A 22,098-nucleotide genomic window follows, 5' to 3' on the forward strand; every position below is an offset into this window, starting at 1 on the left:
GAAGGGGAGGGATGGGATGGAGAGCCCTGAGAGAGTGAGAGAGTACGAAACGAATCCACGAAAAATGACGACGTCTCTGCCACGTTGCAGTTGCCTTCGTTCTCGAATTTGCAAGCAGTGCACACTGGGTCGACCAGAGGAAATTGGTTGCATGAAGTACTAGTATTTTCTAAAATATTATGTAGAAATTTTAAGATACTTAAAAAATATAACAAAAAATAAATACAAATAAACTGACGGGCTTATTGTCAGGCTGAATAAGAATACTTTTTACGTTTTATTTGCAGTACAATTGACAAGGTAGTCTTCCGTAAAAATCAATATATTCCTACATCCATACTGAAAAACAATAATAATAGTATTCCTACATATTTTTAATCAATACAAGTAAACAGAACAGAACCCACTCGAACCTTCTGTTCTTCCGGCAAAAGTCCACTGTGCCACATTGGCAACCACAACAACAACAGGCTGCTACGAATAACAGCAACATCTGCTTCTGCTACTGCTGCTGCTGCTGCCGCCTTCATTGCTGCGGCTCCTTGGGCCGCGAAATCAGTTCGTTGTCGTCAGTCAGTTTTCCCAGTCAGCCGCAGCAGCACCACAGTCCGAGGAAAACCATCCGTTGTCGTCAGTCAGTCAGTTTAGTTCGGTTTCCAAGCAGCACCACAGCCCGAGGAAAACCATCCAAGGCAGCGAATTGGAGCAGGAACAACAACAACATCAGCAGCAGCAGCAGCATTCGTAGCAACAGCAACAACACAACTTCGGATCAGTGGATGCAGAAAGTGCCCAAAACAAAGCAGCCGCAATCGAATCAAAGTCGAGAGGAAACTCAATTCCACGGTGCGTGAACTGTCCCGTGGGTGTGCGTGTGTGTCTGTGTGCGTGAGTGTCCTTGGCTGGCTGGCCAAAAAAACAAAAACAAGAAAGCAGAGAACACAGAAATCAGAAAACGGAGAAGTAAAGCCACGGAAAAATAATACCAAGTGCGAAATTCGGAACAGGCGCCGCCGCCAGGACTCAGGCACAGGGATAGACCATACATATGCACTGCAGCAAATCAGGCCAGGCCGCAGCAGGAAAATCAATGCTCGGTTAAAAGCCACAAATTGCAGCGATAGACGCGCGCCGTGAATCGAAAACGATAAAGAACCAGCGAGAATAATAATCGACTGCAAAACTCCGAATACCCCCTTCCAGCTCCATTCCACGCCGCCCCCCTCCGGTCGCCATGTTGCTGGGCTAGCACACACACACACACATAGCATAACGCACGCAGTAGAATCGCCTGGACAAGAGCAGCAGCAGCAGCCGCAGCAGTCGAGCTAAGCTTAAGCTTAAAAAGCGAAGAGACGCCGCCTGGTTAGGCCATCAGTGTGGAGGTGCAACGGGGGCTAGCGAACGAACCGGAGAGACAGGGAAGAACCGACGAAGAGAGCAGCAGCAGCAGCAGCGGCAGCCCAGCAGAGCTAACTGTATTCAGGAAGAGGCTGCTGCCACAACAGTAGCGTCCATCGAGTTAGGCTCACCCCAAGAATCAATCGCAGCCGAGAAATAATCAATCGCTCTCAAGCCTGCCGACATCTCCATTCAAAAAAGGCCTAACCAAAGCAGCAAAATAAATCGAGGAAAAAAACGCAAGCCAATTGTAGAAAAAAAAAACAAAACAAATAGGAAAAACTATCAACAAAAACAAAATATATAAAACTAAAATAACTAAATTTTCTAATGAAGACATCTGTGATTTGCCTATAAAAAACATAAATTTATAAAAAAAACCAAACAACAATTATTTTCATACTGCACTTTTTCAAAAAACCCAAAAACAAAACATAACTGAAAACAAAACCGAAAACAATTTATTTAATAAATTTCGAAGCATAAATAACGGTGAGCGTATAAAATAAAAAAGAAATTAAATTAAATAAATATATCGCGCACGCAAAGCTGACACGCCTCAAGGATAAAGTCGAAAAAAAAACAACCGCAAACTAAGAAGAGGAAGCCGCACCACACCAACTGAAGACACCGCAGCGGAGGCAACCACAAATTCACACAAGGTCAACGGATTTAATATTTTTTGTAAGTGTATGTGTTTCTGAATCTGATTTTCTCGATTTAATTGAGAAAATGTCGCTAACTTTTCTGCGCGCCATTCCCGAAAATGCACATGTGCATGTCAATTAGCGTGGATGCGCCCCAAAAAACCAGCGTCTGCAATCAGAGGGAAAGATCACCAGAAATTTCTCATTAGCTGGCTGTATACCCTTTAATAATAATAATAATAATTGATGGTACTTTCCCTTAAGAAACCTTTTAATTTTCTTTAAAATAGATAAATCCTTTTAAAATCATTGATTTAAAGAAGATAAGGGTCTCATAAGGGTTTGTTAGAATCTTAAAAATTTAAAACATAGAATTTTCCTTTTCCTGTACAGTTTGTACTTCAAAGCTAGATTTAAAAGTGTTATTTGTAAAGCACATTTCCAAAGAACTTCCCTTAACCTATTTTCCTTCAATACCACACTCATTATGTTATTAAATTCACATTTCTCTTATATTTGATTACACTTATATTCCCATTAAATAATTTATGTATTTCCCCCTGCCATCTAGGTCTCATTTATTTATTAACCTCTTATCCCTTAACGACCTTAACCTTTTGCCTTCCATTGATCCTTGTTATACATTTTTTAACCAGAATTCTTTCTTTTCAAATGTCATTGATCCTTAGCAGGAATTCCTTAGGTGATCCCTCCAGATCCCTCTATTATCTTATTCCTTTTAAATGTTTTTCTTTTCACATATTTCTTTTAACGTATACGAGCTACCTGAAACTCCTGCCATCATTCATTCAAGTTCTTTGCGTGCATTTATTTTCGTTTGCTCCTTTGTTCGCAAATTCCTTGTTCCTGGAATTTTGCAAAATTGTTCCTGCCCTCTGTCCCCGCCTCCTTTTGCATTCTGCACGTATTACCGCGATTCCGTTTTTCGTATATCGCATTCAAGGGATGCCAAGTCATGACCAATTCATGATGCCCTTCCGGCCAAGGGTATTAAAATTTAACGCATCGCAGCCATATGGCAACTCAATAATTAGGCCGAAAAAGAAATACAAACGTAACCGAAATAAATTGGCTGGCAAGTGCGATAGCATGCCACAGGTAGAGAGAGAGAGAGGGGGAGAGAGGGCGGGAAAGGGACTCGGAGTGGGCGAAACTGGGCGGCAATAGGGTTCGTTGCGGGAATGGGACTGATGATTCCGACTGGGACATTCTTTGGGCAACGACGGCACCTGCGGTGTCTGCGCGTCTACTTTTCAACCCTTAGGGGGGTGTCGCTGTGAAATGTCAACGGTATTTTTATCCATAAAATAAACAGAGCTGTCATACCAGAGCCGCACTCCTCCAGAGCTCGCCCACCTTTCACTATTTCTTGTCACGGTGCAACCCACGAAAGTTACACGAAAAGAAATTGGTAACTATAATCAGGTATCAATGAACTTAATATAGGTAACTAGGGGGAGTCCTTAATGGCTGAGGAGTGAGAAACTCTATTTTAGATTTTCACGTAGAAACTTGAATCAAAGTTTAATGCCTCAAAAAGGATGCTGTGAGTAAACGTTTATAAAACATAGCATAGTTTTTGGCGCAACTTAAAGAAATTTGTTCCTTAACTGCTTTAAATACCACAAAGATATTTAAAGAAACTTAAATTATTATAATATCTAACTATTTTAAGATATTTTTTGAATGCCCAACAAAAGAAGATCTAATAATCCCGAAAGAGAAGCCATTTTATATCGAAACTTTCAATACGTTAATCTAATTAATTTCAATTATTTTCCTGTGCACAATGAATAATGTCCTCTTGTTAACAGGAATAGCAAATACTTATGTCTGATATTGATTTTGTTTTCCCAAAAGACATTTAAGTGTGTTACATAGCACCGTCTGAGTCGGAGCAGACGTGATGCGGATACGTGGCATATCTTGGCCAGTAGTCTAGTCCTCCACCTCGTCCTCATCCTCCTCGGTGCTCAAGTCCTGCCCCATTCCACCTTGGGTTATGTACAACATGACTAATACTAATTCCAACCAGCATGTGCGCCATTATTACGTTCGCTTTGGGCGGCATAGAGCACAAATAACTGCAATAAATAGTCATAGTAACCCCTGGCGGTGGGGCAAGGAGAACCAAGGAATGGCACATGCCACGGACGAGTGAAGGATAATGATATTTGGCGCAATCGTCAATCAATCACAATGGCCATCAATCAAAAAGCTGTGTAAAAACAAGAACGAACAAAATAAAAACACCAATTAAGTCAACAAATTTTACGGAATTAAGATAATAAAGCAAGGGCACTTAAATTTTTAGCTTGAATTAATAACTATTGTTTTCACTAATTAAATGCAGTCAAGGTCACTTTTTTCTGTAAATTACATTTAAACCAATGTCCATAGCTCTAAAATCACCAAAACCAATCAAGTTTAAGCCAATCTTGTCATCAAATATCGACAGTAATTGAGCTAAATTTTAGTTAATGGGCTTAAATTGATTATTGGGCAAATTTTGATGGTGATTACCTGTTTTGGCATTACACTCTCCTGCTAATTTGGCTCAATTGCCGATGTCCTTCCGATGCACAAGCAATTTGCATGGCTAAGCAGCTTTGGGCATATAACTGCCGATGTTTGGTTGCGGAAAATCCCGATTCGCATATTCCTTTCCAGCCATTTGCGGCAGAGCATCCTCAACATCCGGACGTGTGTGCACCCCCGGTTTCCCTTTCACTCTTACTTTTCCGACTTTTCATTCTCACCTTTTAGGACGACTATGTCCTTGAAAGAGGCCAAAAATGGGCACATAGGGAATCGTAATAAACAAAAATTACCAGAAATAAAACGAAGGACGTTGAGAGCTTAAATTTCACCTGCATTTATTTCTCGTTACAGAAATGGAAATCATTCCTGAAGGTAAACACTTTCGTTTGGTGCATGAATCAGAGCTTCCAGAAATTTTGGTAACTTTAGAACGCTATTTGCCGGAATCATTAAAGGTGCGTATTTATTCAGTTTTCTGTTAAATATTTTACTCAATTTTTATGAGGAAGTTCAGACCATGACCACGCCCAGTTCTCTCAGATAATTTACCAACAATTACCTGCACTTTTCTTCCCTCCCCCCAACGAGCTTGGCATTCAGAAGGCGTTGCCGAGACCACAAGTCATGCAATCTCAAACCCTCTGCCAGGCCGGGCTCGCATTTTTCTGTTGACCTGTTTTCGCTATTTACACTTGTATTTTTGTTCAATTTTTAATGCCATTTCCCTCCATTCCCATCGCCCTGCACATCACGTGCTTCTCGGCTTTTTGTCGATGGGGGAAGGAAGAGTGGAGTTTCGGCTTGGCACCGGCCTCAAGGATTTGGCCACCATTGGAGTTGGCCAAAAGTTTCGATTTTTAGCGAGGCAAACTTGTTCCTTCCTTTTTTGGGCGTTTACCAAACAGCTCCGAGAATGCAAAGGCAAATGGCAGGGATAACGCTTTGTAATTGTTAAATATGGAAAGTGCTTAAAGAATAAGTATAGGGATTAATTGTGAATGATTTAAATTTATCAGGAACAAGCACGATTAAATAAATTGAGTTTAAAGACTAAATTTGTGAGGTTAATATCTAGGAACATGTTTAAAATAAAATATTACAACTAAATTGTATTTTACAGTTTCATCAAACCATAAAAACGTACCTGAATGATCGTATTTGGGATTTCAAGTTTTATGTTGCTAAAGATTGGCCCGACAAACCGATAATTCTCCATTTTCCAGGATGCACACTTGCGGTAAGTACCCATTAGCAAACATTTATACTTAACACAAACTAATTAAAACATTTTTTAGCCGCACAACAATATATACCAAACGCTTGGCATATTTTGTCCATCCGCACACATCGAGCATGTCGATATGATGCGCACCGAAGATGTACTTATAGATTGGCAGAAGCCTATGTACCTGAACTTTACGCACATCGCCATTATGAATCGCCTGGATGACTTCTACTCCAAATTCGGTGTGATGGAACGACTCAGTGGTGATATCTACGTGTGCAACAAGTTGAACGCCGATCTGGAGCTGGAGCCGCTGCCGGAGGATGCGGAGATGCGACTGCTGACACTGGACAATGTCCATGGCATCCACGATCTATATCCTGCCAATGAAATCGAGTGCGTCCAACTGTTCGATATCCTTGTCCGGAAGCTGCCCGGCCTGGGCATCTTTCGCAAGGACACTGGCGAGCTAGCAGCCTGGATGGTTCACTCCTACTACGGCGCCATGTTCTCAATGCAAACACGTCCAGACTTTAGACGAATGGGGTGGGTATTATCAAATACAATTCAGCTAAAAGGAACCCAGGATAAACTAATCCTTCCATCTCCCCGTAGCTATGGCATCCGGCTGGCCAAGTCACTCACCCAGCTAGTGATCGAGCGCGGCTATACGCCCTTCGTTGTGATACGTCCAGGAAACGATGCGTCCCGTAATCTGTATACTAAGCTGGGCTACGAGAAGGCCTTTGAGACGTGCCGGGTCCGGATGACGCCGGACTGTTACGAGGACAGCACAGTGGGCACAATTGGGAACACAGCCTACGGCAAATTTCCGCCGCTGCCGCAAGGCGAGTGCGTGGTGGTGACCAAGCTGGTGCGCAAGCATGTGCCCGGCGAAAGCCAGACGGTGGACGAGGGTATCGAGGATATGTTGGCTGAAAAATGTGATATCAGCGGCGATGAGGCGAGGGAGCGCAAGACCACAACCGACGAGGGCATCGGGGAGGACAAGTAGGCCAGGATGCACCACAAGGAGATGGAGATGGAGGGTGGATAGAGATCGATCGGAGCGCTACGCCTACGCTAAACTTATGCTTAAAGCTGTAAGCACCCCTTAGGACTCTTTAGGACAGAAAGGACGGAAGAAAGAATGGAAGGCAAGACAAGGCACACAACAAGTGGCGTTGATTTTTTAAACAAAATTATATTAACGAGAAAACAAACAAACAAACAAAAAAAAACCAAGGAGAAACTGTACGAGTATATTTATAGATGGTATATGAAGCTTCCTCACTCAGAACGCGACGGCGTCGATCCGTGACACGTGAATTTCGGCCGGAATCAAGGGATTTATTTTATATGGGTATTTGATTATATATATATATGTAGGATTCGATGTCAAGCACTAAACAATAACAGGGGGGAATGATTATTAAGTCGATCATAAAGGCGCTGAAGTTCGAAAATTTTAAATGAAAAAAAATGGTAACCCGGAACAAATACAGAGAGAACCGAATACAGAGAGAAATTTTAATTTTTTGCTAAGAATGCTTTTACAAAAAAACTGAACAAGAAACACAAACCAACAGCAGACCCAAGGAGCGCATCAATTTATTAAAGAAAAAGAAAAAATACAAAAAAAAAGCTATTATAAATATTAAACTCTATATATCAAATTGTTAAACAAGCAACAAAACAAAAGAAACACACAACTACTTCTCTCTTCTGGCTCTCCTCTGAACAGGAAGATAATTTTCGAATCAATCTCGCTTGGGCCATGGAACAGAGCTTTGCACACACACTATATATTCCTCCTCTCCGTTTCCGAATACCACAAAAAAATACGTATATATTTTTCAAATAACATTATGGAATACTTTCGATGACCCAAACGAAGTGCTTTGATTTTAAACTACTTTTGGATTTGTAGGCTTTTTCAAATTTATATATATACATATACCCCAAAAAACCCAAAAAGAAGCGAAAACCAAACAAAAATCCAACAAATAAATATATATATATTTTATTATTACGAAATTTTATTAAACTATGCAAACACACGAGTACTAAATGATTTTTGCTCCTACTTAGCTGATCTAAAAACGAATGGAAAACAAAAAGAAACAACAAAATGAAACACGCCAAAGATGTCTTCTGCTTCATTTTAAGTACATACTTTCCCCAACTTTCCCCAAGCCCAACTCTCCAATCCCTATCTCTCCCATAAATGATGACTCTTGAGTCTTCTGTGGAGGTTTTCTATTATAAAAATAATGCAAAAACCGAATCTCAAAATATGTATATGCAAAAGAAAATCAAATTTAATGAAAAAAGTTATATATTACAACTGCTATATTGTATGTACTCGAAACTAAAAAAGAAAAACAAAAAAACAATTGAGAAACAAAAAATAAAACACAAAAAACTGAAGCAAGTTTAAATAAATAACAATATTGAGACAGCAACTGAAGGTTCTTCCTCTATTTCTGATGGAATAAGATTATTACAAATAAAGGTGGCAAATGAACGGAGATAGTGTAAGGGGGAAAGATTATTTACACTCAAGGGTCTACAAAAATTTCCTTTTTAAGCAAATGGGTGTTAAAAAAATAAATTAACCTGCACACAAAACGCAGCAGCTCTTTCTAAGCCCTAGTATTAAATAATTTCCATAAATTACGATGTTGGTTAACCTCCACTAGTGGAGAACGCACACTGCGCTAAAGTTATCTGTTGATTGTTAATGAAATTTACGTGTACAAACATTGTTCACTTAGATAAACAAAGAGCGACAGATGCGGCAAACACAAAGACTGACTGACGACGCCCACCTGACTCAAGAAATTCATGTGGCAATGTCTGGGCTGCCATTGCAGCACAGTATTTATGGTAAATTAAGTTTTATTTATGTATAAAGAAGGCCTATGTACGTCGTTTGTGGAGTTAAAACTAAGCAAAAAATGCTGGAACTGGGACCTACTACTGCTGCTCCTGCTGCTCGGCGGCCTTGTTCAGCTGATTCTTTAAATGTGTGGCCACATACTGCCAGTACTTACGACGTATCACATCATGCTTGGTGGCCATCTCCTCGCAGAGGCCGTAAACCTTGCGTGCCAACTGATCGCTTTCGCTGACCTTCTGATGCAGTGCCTGCTCCTGATACAAATCGACAAGGAAGGCCAGCAGATAGGGTGACCGATTGCCGGCCTGGTAAATCTCCTCCACGAAGGCCACCACCTCTGGATAGCTGCTCAGTCCTTGGCCTTTGCCTCCCTGCCGCATCACACCGACCAGATAGTTCCAGGCACTCTCGTTGTTCTTGATAATGCGAATCCGATTCATCGTGTAGGTGAGCTCCCGCTGGATTAGATCAGGCGTGAAGCCGAAATGCTTGATCACAAAGAAACGCTGGTTCCAGGCCGAATTGTTGCGTTGATCCTCACAAATCAAACGGTCCACAAAGTTCAGCTCGTCGTCATACAGGCTGCAAGTTCAGGGATTAGATTTAGAAGAAAACTTAATGCTAATTCTACTCACTTGAAGGTGCGTATGGCCCACTGACGGTGCTGCCAGGCATGGTAATTCTTGGCATCGCCATCATTGACCAGCGAGTTCTCTGTGAGCTTCAGCTCGTTACTGGGATCGTTTAGCATCTCCACGATGACACGCCGGTGGTGCCACACCTGATAGTTCTTAGCATTCTGACCAATTACTTCGCTTAGATAGTCCAGCTCAGCATTTAAATCGGCCTTCAGTTCGCGGAGAATATCACGCCTGTACTGCCAGACAGTGTAATTGGCCGGGTTCAGGCGCAGTGCATCGGTGGTGAGGTCCAGAGCGCGCTGCGACTTCTCGCCACGCGCAATCACCGCACGCATATAGTCGAACACCTCACGGACTGCATAGATATAGTTTTTTAGTACTGGGAAAGATAAAAACCGGCCCTGAGCATTACTCACACATCTGGCTGTAGGCAATGGAGACCACCGGATTGGTACCGTCATCCTGCGCCAGCGGCTCTACGTCCGCCCACTCGGAGCGTGCGCTATATGGCAGCCAGTCCGTTCCCAGGAACTCCTCGTCCGAGCTGTCGCACATCTTGGTTAATGGATAGTTAAAGAATACTTGGCTGGACGCGGATGGAAATGGAAGTGTTGACTTTTTGGTTGCCTGTTTTTATCAGCCGCTGGATTAGTGTGACCAAGTGCGACCAAGCACGTAAGCTTTTTAGCAGGGCGGTTACGTTAGACGTATAATAGCTACGTATATTAGTTCGTAATATAGCTTAATTATTTTTCGGAAAGCCAAATTTCGTATAACCTTGGAGTTTTGCAATTCAGTCATTAATTGAAATTAAAATATATATGGCTTTGGTCAATGATTCGTATTGGTTTTTTTCGAGCTAATTACAGTTTTTGGAATGTCATAACTTGGCCAAAAATGCATTAATTTCCAATCGGAATGCTGTTCTATGTTAGTTTTTATTAGTTTAATAAATCTGCATACTGCATTTTTAAATTTAAAGAAATTAAATTTTAATCAAATTTTGACTTTGCTAACATATAAAATTAAACAACAAAAATATTGAAAAAAAAATTTTCAAAAATTGTTTCTTCCAAACATGGCTAGATCGATTAGGCTGTTCATGCTGATCAAGAATATATATGATTTATAGGGTCGGAAATGAATTCTTCACAGTTTTACGAGCATCGGACTAAAATTAGAATACCATTCTTTGAGTAAATATTTATCTATATTTTATACGACAATATTGTCTATTAGGCGAAGTTTAAAAGTCTCATAACTAAGCCAAAAAAGCATTAATTTTATTTCGGAAAGCTTTTCTATGTTAGTTTTTATTAGTTTAACAAATCTGCTTACCTAGTTTTTAAATTTAACAAAATTAAATTTTTGTCAAATTTTGACTTTGCTAACATGTAAAATTTAACAACAAAAATTTGGAAAAAAAAAATTTTTTAATTTTGTTTACCAAAAATGGCTAGATCGATTCGGCTGTTCACGCTGATCAAGAATTTATAGGGTCGGAAATGACTGCTTCACTCCGTTTAATGCTAATACTTCCTAAAGTAAAAAAATACATTAATATTTTTTTTAAACATTTATTTCAAATTGATTAAAAGTGCACAAAGTGTTCAAAATTGCTTATTTTCTAGACGTAGACATCCCAGTGCTCTACACTTATAGATTAATATTTATTTTTTAACTCAATGAGAGCTCTTCTTTTTTCTAGAAACGCGGCTTAAAGGTGGCCGGATATTGGTTAAAGCGCGGACGCAGTGCAGCATTTGATTTCTCAAAACGCTCGCCCGAGTTGCCCAGGATAACGCCATCGACCAGCTTGCCAGGTTGATCCTTGACATTCGAATGATCTCCATTGACCTCGGCCACATCGATGATCCGTGGATTCTTGCGGTATCTGTACCACCAGTACTCGAACACCAGTGTGATGCAGGCCATGCCAATACCCACGAAGATGACAATGAAGACGCCACCAATATTCTGAATGGATATGCCATCCGATTGATCCTCTGGCTTCTCACACTTGGCCTGGGCCTCATCGTTCTTCCACCATTTCTCCTTGAGCTTCTCCAATTGTCGTTTGTTCAAAAGCGTGAGGATTCTGTAAGTACATGGAATGATATATATTTTAAAGATATACAAACTATACAAGCTTAAATTCAAACTCACGCATTATTGAACTGATCCTTGAGATGTGAGCCCTGCTGAACGGCGATGGCATAGGGTTTCCGGGAGAATTCCTCACCCACCACCTGCAAATCACAGTTGGTCAGCTGCAGATAGCGGATATCGGTGGCATCGCCCAGAAAAGCGAATCCAGTGGCCGCTGTAGAGTTTCTAACTCTGGCCACCGCCTCATCCAGAGTTGCTGGTAGTCCCGCCTCCTGCATGGCCTGCCACATCTTGGTGTACTTGTCGCTAACAGGATAATCCCAAACAGCCAACTTGGAACGCTCCAACGGGGTAAGGGAATCATTTAGGGAAAGATCTTTCCAAATCTCATAGAACATTTGCTCGATATTGGCCATACGCTCGAAATATGTCATGGCCGAGGAGCCATTGAGTGGAGCATATAGGATCTTGTATTGCTTGGCCAGGTCATCCAGGCTCTCCACGGGCGTATCCAAACGGGAGACGGTCAAGAAGGCAGCCAAGTTGGCGGTGTACGAGGCAATGATGATGAAACTAAAAGGGGAAAATCAACCTATTAATATATAAATTCATATAGGAGGCGGTAGACTTACCCAAACAACCACCAAGTGGCGGCCACAAGACGTCCTGAAAGATTTTTGGGAGCCTCACCGCCACCTTGCGGCGTCAACGAAGTCATGCAGAACCAGAGGCATTCCTTGAGATTAAACTCTCGCTTCTCCTCATCATCCTTGTACTTCTCCCTGTTATTCTGATAACTATAAGGACTCCAGCGATCAAAGACCCACATGAGAAAGCTGGTAAAGAAGTAAGCAGCCAGGATGCATAGCCACACATTGGTCTCCAGGACAGTGAGGAACTTGAACAGCGAACTGGGTGAGCTGGGTCTCTGCATCATGATGGTAATCCCCACCAGATCGTAGTAGGGCACAGTAAAGTCAATGACAATCTCACGTTCTGCCATCACAGACATACTGCCCAGACCGATATCCGCCTGTTTATCAATCAACTTCTTGACAATCCCATTCCATTCTCCCTTCTCGTCCATGTTGCCAAATTTGCCATCCTCCACCTCCTGGATGGTGTAATCGAAATGAACAATGGCGGCAATCTCATTGATCAGATCTATGCAGTAGCCTTTGTAGCCCTTTGGCGCCGTCTCATCGCGCATGATAAAGGGGGCTTGCTGGAAGGTAAGGTAATATAAGTAAATATATTATACTTAAACACAGGTTATTTCCGTACCACAACTGTGAAGATACGATATACCGTATCAGCGGTTAGATTCTTCATCTGCTCCTCGTCCTTGACGACGATGGGTGAGTCTAGACCTGCTGTCCAGGTGCCAATCGATTTGCTATTCACCGAACTACCCCCCCGTATCTGGAGCACATTTATATCCATTTCAAATTTCATATAGCTGTAGCCATTGAAAAGCTGTTTGGGTTGCGTGACCAGGTCGAACATTCCATATGATGTCGGCTCGGTAACCTGTGAGGAGGAAGAAAGGCAAACCATAATTTGACAGCTGACCGGAAATGGGGAAAAACACACACACACACCTTGGTGAAGTACTCCCGCAAATCCAGGTTGCGTTGGGGTGTATTTCCGCCTTGGAAGTCGTCACAGTTCAGATACTCCATGTCCTTGGGCCAGGCGCCCGATTGAAGCATTTCTCTGTATGAAAAATGGTATTATTTTTGGAGATAGTTTAAAAATGAAGATCCCAATCACTCACTTGATGGTAAGGAAGCTTCTCAAAGCCAAGTCAAAGTAAAAAGCCGATGCTATTTGCGGTTCCTCGTTCAGGTTGTAAGTTGTACGCAGCAGACCCAAGCGATCTCGAAATTGCGTATACGCCATGGGTTTCAGGAACATAATGGTGGCATTATCACGCTGACTGCTCACCTCGCCCTCACTCTGCGTAATGGCATGCCAGGCAAAGTTACGCTCAAAATATGCCGCCTTCACGGACTCCAGGACCATGCTTATGGACTGCAGATTTCCCAGAATAAAGAAGTTATTAATGTCCAGGTTACGTAGCTTCTCGATCTGTTCCTCGCGCTCTCGTTTGCCATCCTTGGCGATGGCAGTGATGACATGACGGGTTTGGATATTCTGCAGCAAGGATTTGTACTTGTGATCCATCACAAAGGTGTCATCGTACAGGATAGCGGCTAGCAAAAGGATAAGGATTACATATCTTTAAGGGATAACTAGAGTAGTGTCACAGTCTTACCATTGGTGATGTTGAGACGCCTCACTATACTCCGGATAACCTCGGGTATTATGTCTGCTGGTGGCATCACCTGCAGCAGATATTTTTGCTTTATCTCATCCAAATCACGCCACTGCCTAAGGTCACCCTCCTGACCATAGGAGGCACTAATGGTGGGCAAGCCCAGAGCCTGGGTGAAACTCTTGACCGTTTCCGAGGCCACGCCCGACTTGGTGGTGTCCAGGATCAAGTGTGGCGTTTGTTTCTTCTCAATGCTAGAGGCATACTTATTACAAACTTGGAATATAATTAAAATCAGAGGAAAAGAGGTCACAGGTTAATCATAATGATCACTTACTTGCTTCCAACAGCACCTTGGCATCGGTTTTGTTTGCCTCAATGGTGTCCAGTTGCACGGAGAGACCCAATTGGATGTTCTTCTTCAAGTAGGTGAGCACCACATTCACCGCCTTGGCCGCCGGTTCGTTATCCACCTCATTGATAAACACTATGAAAGGATAAAGGATTTAAGGGGAAGGGGTTAAAGTGCATCCAACAGGACAGGAAAGTATTACGTGGCTTCAAAGTTTGTTTACTTGTCCTTGGCCCAAGCTATCCATTATGACTTACGCCAAGTCAGTTTGGGTATCTAACCATCATCAATAACTACACAATTTTTCTCTTATTAGTTTATTTAGACACTGAGCGAAAGAAATTCTCAAATTTAAGGGGCTTTAAAGGTTTTAATTAATAAATTAAAAAAGTAATTGTTTACTTCTTATTCCCCTTCAGAGTATAATAATTTCAGAAGCTTGGAACACAGAGAAGGAGTGATTTCCGACCCTATAAATCATATATATTATTGATCAACATCAAAAACCGAATCGATCTAGTCATGTCTGATTGAAAAAGAAAATTTTTTGCATTTTTTTTGTCCAAATTTTAAAATTGTTACAATGTCAAAACTTTACAATAAATGAATTTTATTAAATTTAAAAACTCAGTATCCAGATTTGTTAGCCTTACAAAACCTAGCGCAGAAAAGTTTTCCAATTTATAATTAATGCATTTTTGACTTAGTTTACTATTTGAAAATCTTTGGTTTACCCAAAAAAAAATTCATATAAAAATGCTTTTACTAAAATAGAAAAAGAACTATAAATACATCATATACTAGCCTTAAATACTTAATTAATACTATAGGAATTTTTTTTATTTACAGAAAACAAAATTTAAAGAAATTTTAAAGGACCTAGGAACCAGAAAACCTTATCCTTTCCCTATATTACCCTTAATATCGATCGTCTCTGCACTTACAAACATTAATATTCTGGGTTGTTTGAGCAGCGATCTCCTTATTCCAACCGCTCAACAGGCACATCAATACCAGGAGCCACCTTTGCCTTGGTTTAATATAAATCATTTCATCTAACACATAAGGAAATTCCTATTTCCTTCTTGATCTTAAGGACTTTTCACCAAATTGACCGCACAGACCGAGCAATAAATTGCGACTAAACTGTAAATTACGCTTTCAAAAATAAGGATACCCATGGACAATTTTACTTTCAACACGGACAATGTGTGGACACATGTGGGTATCCTTGGTGATAATCAATTTGGTGGGCAGACACAACCCCTCCACACATCCTGGGGTTCGGTGGGTTCGTGCGGGAACTCTGGCGTTAATTGGCGGCGATTGGGTTTTGTTGTGGGTGGGAGAGCAGAGGGCGTGGGTTATTATGAGTTATTGAAGGACTTGTTATATTGTCACATCAACATAAAACGATTATTATAAAGAAGCACTGAAGGGGAAGGGAGTAACATATTCAATAATATTTGGGCATTTTTGATGAGGTGGAGAAATAAACTATAAAGAACCTTCTAAGGAAAGATTTAAAGTAAAAGGAATACCTATTATATTATTATATGTAGTTATAAATAGGTATTATTAATAATGATTAAAAGTGAAAGTCAATGCTTATCTAAAATATACTTAATCTTAAGCTAAGGTAATACTTTTATATGGGATGGTCATAAAAAAACCACTCTCTTAAATATAAATAAACTATAAAAATAAAATCAGTTCCAGAATAACAAACTATATTTAGAACTATAGTTCCCTTTCCCCCTTCTTATTAATTATACAACTTCCTGATACGATTAGTTCCCTGACTCACACAGCCCAACGATTACTAATCAAGTCCAGACAAATCGTACAGATAAGGTCCTATCAACCGATCTCCCTTGTTTAAGCAACAACAAAAACGCTATTTGACGAAAGTACAAAATTATTTTTATTTTTTGTTTCGTTTAATCATACAATTAATGAACTTACGCCCCGCGACATTATTTCTAGTGTAGAGAGTGTGCACCCTACGAGCAAAAAATCAAAACAGAGAAAAACTCAGCCTAAAATAAACATGTAAACGATTATGCAGCAGCAGTTGCGCGAGCCACATTTCAGATATAGCCACAATATCTATATATATAGTCATTCATGGTGGTGGTGGTGGTGGTGGCGTTTTCGACTAGCGAACATTGTCATTATGCGTAAGACCTAGATTTTTTACTTAACTTACGACAGTTCACGATGGTTAGATAGTAGTAGATGATACGTACATTACACAGATCGAATTAAATGTATATATATATAATGCTAAAGCCTACGTAGAGTGTATATGCATAAATCTCACAAGTTCCAGTCATCAGGACCCGTCTCCTGGCGTATCACGGGCGGGGTTAGCGGCGCCTTTGGTGCTCCGGGCACTGGTGTGGGCACGAGAGGCGCAGCTCCGCGCAACGTGCTCCCGTAATAAGGCGGCGGCCTGCTGATGCTCGGCGAGGTGGAGCTGTGCGTGGACGAGGCAGAGGAGTCGCGCACCCGACCGGCATCAAAGACGGGCGCCTGGGCATACCGATGTGGATGCCCACCCAGCTGCGGAGTGTGGGACCGCGAATGGGAGCGTTCTCGGCGCATCTGCTGCTCCTGCTGCAGACGCTGTTGCTGCACATATTGTTGCTTGCGCTGCTTGAGCAGCTGCTCATCCCGCTGGAGCAGACGCTGTCGTTGCTGCAGCTCGAACTGCTGACGCTGCATGGCACTCAGCCGGTTGGCCTTGCTCCACGGATTGCCGCCGAAGCAGAGGTTCGATATGAAGACCACCGGCGAGAAGAGACGCAGCGAAATCTCACTACACGGAAGAGACAATTGTATTTGTTTATTTATAGTTTAGACAGATGAGCTTCTAGCTAAAGAAATTCGTTTGTGTTTTACAAAGGTACACACAAGTTTGCCTTCAAGAAGTTCGTCTGTATTATCAAACACTTACGTGGTGTCCACAATGGGCTTCGCCTCATTGCCGCTGAGTATGAACAGGGGGAAGAAAATGGAGAAGATGCAGCTGCTGACAATCACCGAGCTGGACAGGTTCGTCAGCACGGTGAGCGGTATGCCAAAGCCGAAGAAGTACGGCCAATTCTTCTCGATGTAGGTGAGCCGTCGATGGAGCTCCCATCCCATATTGAACCACTTATACTCGAAGGAGTAAAGCGAATAGAGCAGGCACAGATGCACAAAGCAGAGCGTGGAGCCCACATATTTCACCGGCACCAGGTTGACCAGCATGCTCTGCACCAGGAACAGCATCTGCACCACCATGCTGAAGAGGAAATCGGCCACCAGCTTACTGATGCCCGGAATCAATTGCGGACGGCCCTTTCGCACGCGATAGGCGGCATTCGCGATGTCCGCAAACCACAGCGAGCTCACAATCTTGGACAGCATAAAAATGGGCAGAACCCACATCATGCCGAAGAGCAGGGACAGAATCGGATGCAGCCATCCCCAGACAACGGGCAATGTCTCTGACTGGGCGCCATAGAAGATGGTGAGGCAGAACTTGAGCGTCGGCAGTAGCGCCGACTCGAAGAGGACAATGCTCAGCCAGGTGAAGCCGCCGTTAAGCATGCAGCACTTGAACAGCTTCTTGGCGATCTTCTTCTCGCTGCAAATCAAATCGAATCAAAAATCAAGTGCGCAATAAATTAGTAACAGTCACGTAGGCATGTATTGGGGGACTTACCCCTGCGGCTGCTCCTCCTTGGCGGCGGCAGTCTTCTTGCTAAGCATCTTCTGCAGACTCCGCTCGTCGGCATTCTCCTCCGCCTGCTTGGCATACTCCTCACGGATCATGGCCGCCGCCGAACTAGGCACTGGTGACGGTGATCTGCGCGCTCGCTCATACCGATCTTTGTCATTGCGTCGCAGCTGGCGTTGCTCCAGCTCGGCATTCTGGCGATTCACTTCGTCGTCGATGTGCAAGACCAGAGTCATGCCCCGAATGCTGTCCCACAGGCCATACAGAATGCCCAGGGTGATGTTCTGGCGTGGAAATGGATAGGATTAGGTTCTCTTTTGTTTGCTGCTCTTCTCCTACTCACCTTTATCGCTGCCATCTCTCGCGTCGTCGTCGTGGCCAGCACAAGTATCTCTAGTTCCTGTCGTTGGGGGTCATCGCGAGGTGGACATGCAAGCAAAGCAAAGACGAAACGTGTTTAGCTCTACAGCGAGTCAGAGAGTGGCGGAAGGTCTTTGAATAAATTTGCGTTGTTCGACGACGAAGACAACATTGTGTTTTGTTGTTGTTGTTATTGTTTTTGTTTCACAACTGATTTCAGGCGCATTTACACTGCACGAAACTGGGGTCTGGGTGCGTGTCAATCACATGTGTGAACCTTCACTTACATACTTATCGCTATGCTTTATCTTGCCAATGGTTTGGGGTGTGTGCGGTGCCTAAAAACATTGAACTTTGTGCTGATTTTGTTAATTTCGTTGGATTGTTTTGCTTGGCCAGGCAGTGTAAACAGGCTGATATACTACACGGTTGCCACCTGATGCTCAGCGGGCGTTATCCAGCACTAAATCAGTGATGCGGAGGTGGTAGCCAACTATCGCTGGGAGAGATTATCAAATTAATTTAAAATTTAACGTGCAATTGATTAAAATTTATTTATTTTGGATGTGCTAATTATGAATACAAGTATTCCAAACAGGAGAAAGTAAAGTTCTGTTATTAAAAATATATTTGACTTCTGCTCGATATAATATGACATATCGATATATCGATTGGACAAACGGATACTCCCGCCTGAAACAGGTAGGAAAGCAGGTAGGCGCAAACATTCTTCTCCTGTCCAGGGGACTGAAAGATACCGTAAGTTCTGCTCGTCAACTTGTTGAATTTAAATAACTGCAAACGCTTCACACAAAACATTTCTTTGTTTTCTTTATAAATATTCGAAGAGTACTTAATAACATTTGTTGTATGGATGTGTATGCGGGTGCCGTTACAGTCGGGATTTAAACAAAGTCTAGCGTAAATAATGCAAAATAGCACCGCGGAAGTTGTGATTAATTAGTGTATGACGCTCGCAGTTGACTGTGATAACAGGGTATTTGATTCTTAACCGCCTTTTTACATTCATATGTGTGTACATATATTTTGGAATGTGTATATGTAGCAGATATATATCTTTGGGCTGTTTTCAATACGCAAATAACGTAATAAAGCCCTAAATCAGGTGTCAGGCCATGTTAAGGCCGTAACACAAGGCGGGCGCTTAATTGATTACCCATTTACCGTTAGTCAACAGAGCACCGCGGGCGACAAGATCTGTCATGTTTATCTAGGAAACACACAGACGCGCACACAAACCGGTGACCTTTACCTGTGGGTGTACGTGCCTGTGGCTTCATGCCCGCAAAATTAACTTAGCAAAATGCAATTTACAAGCAACGCTTTATTTCAGATTAACCTTCCACATCTACCCTTCGCACCCCGTGCACTTTATCATTTCTTCCATCTGTGCGGGAATAATCGATACTCGCATACTGAGGCAGCGCCAGCAACAGCAATAACAACAGCAACATGGTGCGGTCTAGTGATAAGCAACAACAGTAGGGCCACGGCCCAGCCACCCACCCACCAGCCACCCACGACTCCACAACTCCCCATCGTTGCCCACAAGGGGGCAAGGAAGCAAACAGCAATTTTGCCAACGCACAACTCAAATTTCCTGTGTCATTCCTTCAACTACTTGCAACCAAACAGACGAACGAACGGAAAAGGTCATGTCGCGCGAGGAACGCAAACCCATCGTGGACACCTCGAACAGCAGCAGCTGCAGCAGCGGCGAGGATGAGGTGCATCCTGTGGTGCGACGGCGCAGTGCCCGCGACACGGAGCTGGGTCCGTCAAAGGATACCGGCTGCTGTGATCCAACCAGCACGCCCCACCGGTTCCTGGCTCTGCTGTTTATGTGCCTTTTGGGTTTCGGTAAGTTTTAATTTACTTTTTTGTATTATTAAATTTTAAAATCGATTTGCATCTGATTAATTTAATTTATTATATCATTCCCTTTTAGGTTCCTATTTTTGCTACGATAATCCCGGCGCATTGCAGGACGTATTCCAAAAGGAGCTAGACCTCAGTTCCACCGAGTTCACGCTGATCTACTCCATCTACTCGTGGCCAAATATAGTGCTCTGCTTTGTGGGTGGCTTCCTGATCGATCGAGTGTTTGGAATCCGTTTGGGCACCATTATCTACATGCTGATCGTGTTAGTGGGACAATTGATCTTTGCAACCGGCGGAGTGCTTGGCCATTTCTGGCTGATGATCGTGGGTCGATTTGTGTTCGGCATTGGGGCTGAGTCGCTGGCTGTGGCCCAAAACAGCTATGCAGTGCTATGGTTTAAGGGCAAGGAGCTGAACATGGTCTTCGGACTGCAGTTGTCGGTGGCTCGCTTCGGCAGCACCGTCAATTTCTGGATAATGCAACCTTTATATGGCTACGTTTCGAAATCTTACTCTGGCTACACGGGTCTCGGAGTGGCTCTATTCCTGGCCTCCTCCACTTGCGTGATGTCGCTGCTCTGCACCCTGATTCTGGGTAAGATTTGATCTCCTCTTAATAGATCATCTTATTAAATAAATGTATGCACAATTTCAGGCTGGATGGATAAACGTGCAGAACGCATTTTGAGAAGGAACAATAATCCCGGCGGAGAGATAGCCAAGCTCAGCGATATAGTCACTTTTAAGATGGACTTTTGGATGGTGTCGGTAGTGTGTGTGGCTTACTATGTGGCCATCTTTCCGTTTGTGGCTCTTGGCCAGGCCTTCTTCGTCAGCAATTTCCACATGACCCCGGATGAGGCGAACACTGTCAATTCGATTGTCTATCTGATCTCGGCTATAGCTTCACCTTTGTTTGGTTTTGTAATCGACAAAGTGGGCAGGAATGTGACTTGGGTATTTTGTGCCACCATCTCTACGCTGTTTGCTCACTTTTTGCTGACCTTTACCCACTGGGATCCCTATATTGGAATGAGCATCATGGGTCTGTCCTACTCCATGCTGGCGGCCAGCTTGTGGCCTCTGGTCTCGTTGATTGTGCCCGAATATCAGCTGGGCACTGCTTATGGCTTGTAAGTTGGAGTTTGGGTATTTTTTCTAATTGTTTTTAATATTTAAATACTCTTTGATGCAGTTGCCAGTCGGTGCAGAACCTGGGCTTGGCTGTGGTCACCATTGTAGCGGGCATTATTGTGGACAACAGCGGTGGCAGTCACTTCTGGCTCCAGATCTTCTTCATGTTCTTCCTGTTGAGTGAGTAAAGCTTACATATTTTGGTGAAAAACTAAACCTAATCTTTTCTGTTCCTTAATTTCTCTAATTACAGTCTCCCTGCTGGCCACCTGTGCGATTTGGGCATACAATCGGAAACATCAGGGCAACCTGAACATGTCCCCTGCCCAGCGGGCCACATATCACACCTCGATGTACGTGAATATTGAGTCGAGTTACGCATGCCATTGATGTGTTGATGTTGTACTATCCTATTTATGTTTCGGATCAGTATCGGACTAATTAACATTCTCTATATATATATATTTGCTTTCGTGTACATGCCAAAAGCTCAATGCAGTGTCCCTTTGTGAACCGACGGCCTTTATTGGGCAACTAAGTGGGTGCCACGATCGGTTATAACCATGTTCACTGCTAACCAATAACCACCAATTGTGATGTTAAGGCCATCTCTCTCTATGAAACCTGACAAATGGTACGCAACCTGGAGCACATTCTGCTAACCGCACATCGGTTCAACTTCTAGCCAATATTCTATTATACATATCAATTAACGTACATTATTGTTATACTTATTGTTTTGTTGTATAAATAAATTTATGTAAATGTACATTCAGTAAATTAAAGAATACAAAATAAACTTTCGGGTAAATATGAGCATTATTTAAACCTTGAGCAGTTTTTCAGTTCATCGAAGAA

General features: G+C 42.6%; 5 protein-coding genes across 9 annotated transcripts; 2 read left to right on the forward strand and 3 right to left on the reverse strand.

The window, feature by feature from the left end:
* Nucleotides 1-395: 395 nt before the first annotated feature.
* On the forward strand, nucleotides 396-8,300 carry LOC110179158 (uncharacterized). Its single transcript, XM_020946545.2, has 5 exons — nucleotides 396-2,085; nucleotides 4,962-5,065; nucleotides 5,731-5,847; nucleotides 5,906-6,381; nucleotides 6,451-8,300. The coding sequence occupies exons 2-5, from the start codon at nucleotides 4,964-4,966 to the stop codon at nucleotides 6,848-6,850; spliced, it is 1,095 nt and encodes a 364-aa protein (XP_020802204.1). The 5' UTR covers nucleotides 396-2,085; nucleotides 4,962-4,963; the 3' UTR covers nucleotides 6,851-8,300.
* Nucleotides 8,301-8,718: 418 nt separating this feature from the next.
* Fnta (farnesyl transferase alpha) lies at nucleotides 8,719-10,062 on the reverse strand. The gene is made up of 3 exons (XM_020946548.2): nucleotides 9,795-10,062; nucleotides 9,373-9,733; nucleotides 8,719-9,319 (listed from the first exon to the last, which is right to left on the reverse strand). Exons 1-3 carry the CDS (start codon nucleotides 9,931-9,933, stop codon nucleotides 8,815-8,817), a joined length of 1,005 nt encoding a protein of 334 aa, XP_020802207.2. The 5' UTR covers nucleotides 9,934-10,062; the 3' UTR covers nucleotides 8,719-8,814.
* A 778-nt stretch (nucleotides 10,063-10,840) lies between these two features.
* Ir25a (ionotropic receptor 25a) lies at nucleotides 10,841-15,879 on the reverse strand. The gene is made up of 9 exons (XM_020946540.2): nucleotides 15,062-15,879; nucleotides 14,103-14,252; nucleotides 13,766-14,041; nucleotides 13,265-13,703; nucleotides 13,089-13,203; nucleotides 12,772-13,017; nucleotides 12,120-12,712; nucleotides 11,545-12,060; nucleotides 10,841-11,476 (listed from the first exon to the last, which is right to left on the reverse strand). The coding sequence occupies exons 1-9, from the start codon at nucleotides 15,165-15,167 to the stop codon at nucleotides 11,083-11,085; spliced, it is 2,835 nt and encodes a 944-aa protein (XP_020802199.2). The 5' UTR covers nucleotides 15,168-15,879; the 3' UTR covers nucleotides 10,841-11,082.
* A 138-nt stretch (nucleotides 15,880-16,017) lies between these two features.
* On the reverse strand, nucleotides 16,018-18,870 carry tank (EI24 domain-containing protein tank). 2 transcript variants are annotated; one of them, XM_020946541.2, is made up of 5 exons: nucleotides 18,492-18,870; nucleotides 18,188-18,244; nucleotides 17,830-18,128; nucleotides 17,077-17,751; nucleotides 16,018-16,938 (listed from the first exon to the last, which is right to left on the reverse strand). In XM_020946541.2, the coding sequence occupies exons 2-5, from the start codon at nucleotides 18,200-18,202 to the stop codon at nucleotides 16,437-16,439; spliced, it is 1,491 nt and encodes a 496-aa protein (XP_020802200.1). In that variant the 5' UTR covers nucleotides 18,203-18,244; nucleotides 18,492-18,870; the 3' UTR covers nucleotides 16,018-16,436. The 2 variants fall into 2 exon arrangements, with proteins under 2 accessions (XP_020802200.1, XP_020802201.1); XM_020946542.2 differs by having other exon boundaries at nucleotides 18,188-18,307; nucleotides 18,492-18,631.
* Nucleotides 18,795-22,051, forward strand: LOC110179184 (lysosomal dipeptide transporter MFSD1). Of its 4 annotated transcripts, none has more exons than XM_086830957.1 (7): nucleotides 18,795-18,918; nucleotides 19,559-20,085; nucleotides 20,174-20,701; nucleotides 20,762-21,239; nucleotides 21,302-21,420; nucleotides 21,494-21,593; nucleotides 21,730-22,051. In XM_086830957.1, exons 2-7 carry the CDS (start codon nucleotides 19,881-19,883, stop codon nucleotides 21,776-21,778), a joined length of 1,479 nt encoding a protein of 492 aa, XP_086687083.1. In that variant the 5' UTR covers nucleotides 18,795-18,918; nucleotides 19,559-19,880; the 3' UTR covers nucleotides 21,779-22,051. The 4 variants fall into 4 exon arrangements, with proteins under 4 accessions (XP_086687083.1, XP_020802254.1, XP_020802255.1 ...); XM_020946595.2 differs by having other exon boundaries at nucleotides 18,863-18,963; XM_020946596.2 differs by lacking the exon at nucleotides 18,795-18,918 and adding an exon at nucleotides 18,931-19,485.
* Nucleotides 22,052-22,098: the final 47 nt, after the last annotated feature.

The sequence above is a fragment of the Drosophila serrata genome, unplaced genomic scaffold (assembly GCF_035046125.1).
Source record: "Drosophila serrata isolate PLE 108 unplaced genomic scaffold, ASM3504612v1 contig_240, whole genome shotgun sequence".
Lineage (NCBI taxonomy): Eukaryota > Metazoa > Arthropoda > Insecta > Diptera > Drosophilidae > Drosophila > Drosophila serrata.

Coding starts and splice junctions, on each gene's coding strand:
- LOC110179158 (XM_020946545.2), top strand. CDS start 4,964: ATGGAAATCATTCCTGAAGGTAAACACTTTCGTTTGGTGCATGAATCA. Junction 5,848..5,905: donor TTCCAGGATGCACACTTGCG/GTAAGTACCCAT, acceptor AACATTTTTTAG/CCGCACAACAATATATACCA. Junction 6,382..6,450: donor CCAGACTTTAGACGAATGGG/GTGGGTATTATC, acceptor ATCTCCCCGTAG/CTATGGCATCCGGCTGGCCA.
- Fnta (XM_020946548.2), bottom strand. CDS start 9,933: ATGTGCGACAGCTCGGACGAGGAGTTCCTGGGAACGGACTGGCTGCCA. Junction 9,734..9,794: donor CATTGCCTACAGCCAGATGT/GTGAGTAATGCT, acceptor ATATCTATGCAG/TCCGTGAGGTGTTCGACTAT. Junction 9,320..9,372: donor TGGGCCATACGCACCTTCAA/GTGAGTAGAATT, acceptor CTGAACTTGCAG/CCTGTATGACGACGAGCTGA.
- Ir25a (XM_020946540.2), bottom strand. CDS start 15,167: ATGATTTATATTAAACCAAGGCAAAGGTGGCTCCTGGTATTGATGTGC. Junction 13,018..13,088: donor TGCGGGAGTACTTCACCAAG/GTGTGTGTGTGT, acceptor TCCTCCTCACAG/GTTACCGAGCCGACATCATA. Junction 11,477..11,544: donor AAGGATCAGTTCAATAATGC/GTGAGTTTGAAT, acceptor ATGTACTTACAG/AATCCTCACGCTTTTGAACA.
- tank (XM_020946541.2), bottom strand. Junction 17,752..17,829: donor AAGGAGGAGCAGCCGCAGGG/GTAAGTCCCCCA, acceptor TTTGATTTGCAG/CGAGAAGAAGATCGCCAAGA. Junction 16,939..17,076: donor AAGCCCATTGTGGACACCAC/GTAAGTGTTTGA, acceptor TCTTCCGTGTAG/TGAGATTTCGCTGCGTCTCT.
- LOC110179184 (XM_086830957.1), top strand. CDS start 19,881: ATGTCGCGCGAGGAACGCAAACCCATCGTGGACACCTCGAACAGCAGC. Junction 20,086..20,173: donor TATGTGCCTTTTGGGTTTCG/GTAAGTTTTAAT, acceptor ATTCCCTTTTAG/GTTCCTATTTTTGCTACGAT. Junction 20,702..20,761: donor GCTCTGCACCCTGATTCTGG/GTAAGATTTGAT, acceptor GCACAATTTCAG/GCTGGATGGATAAACGTGCA.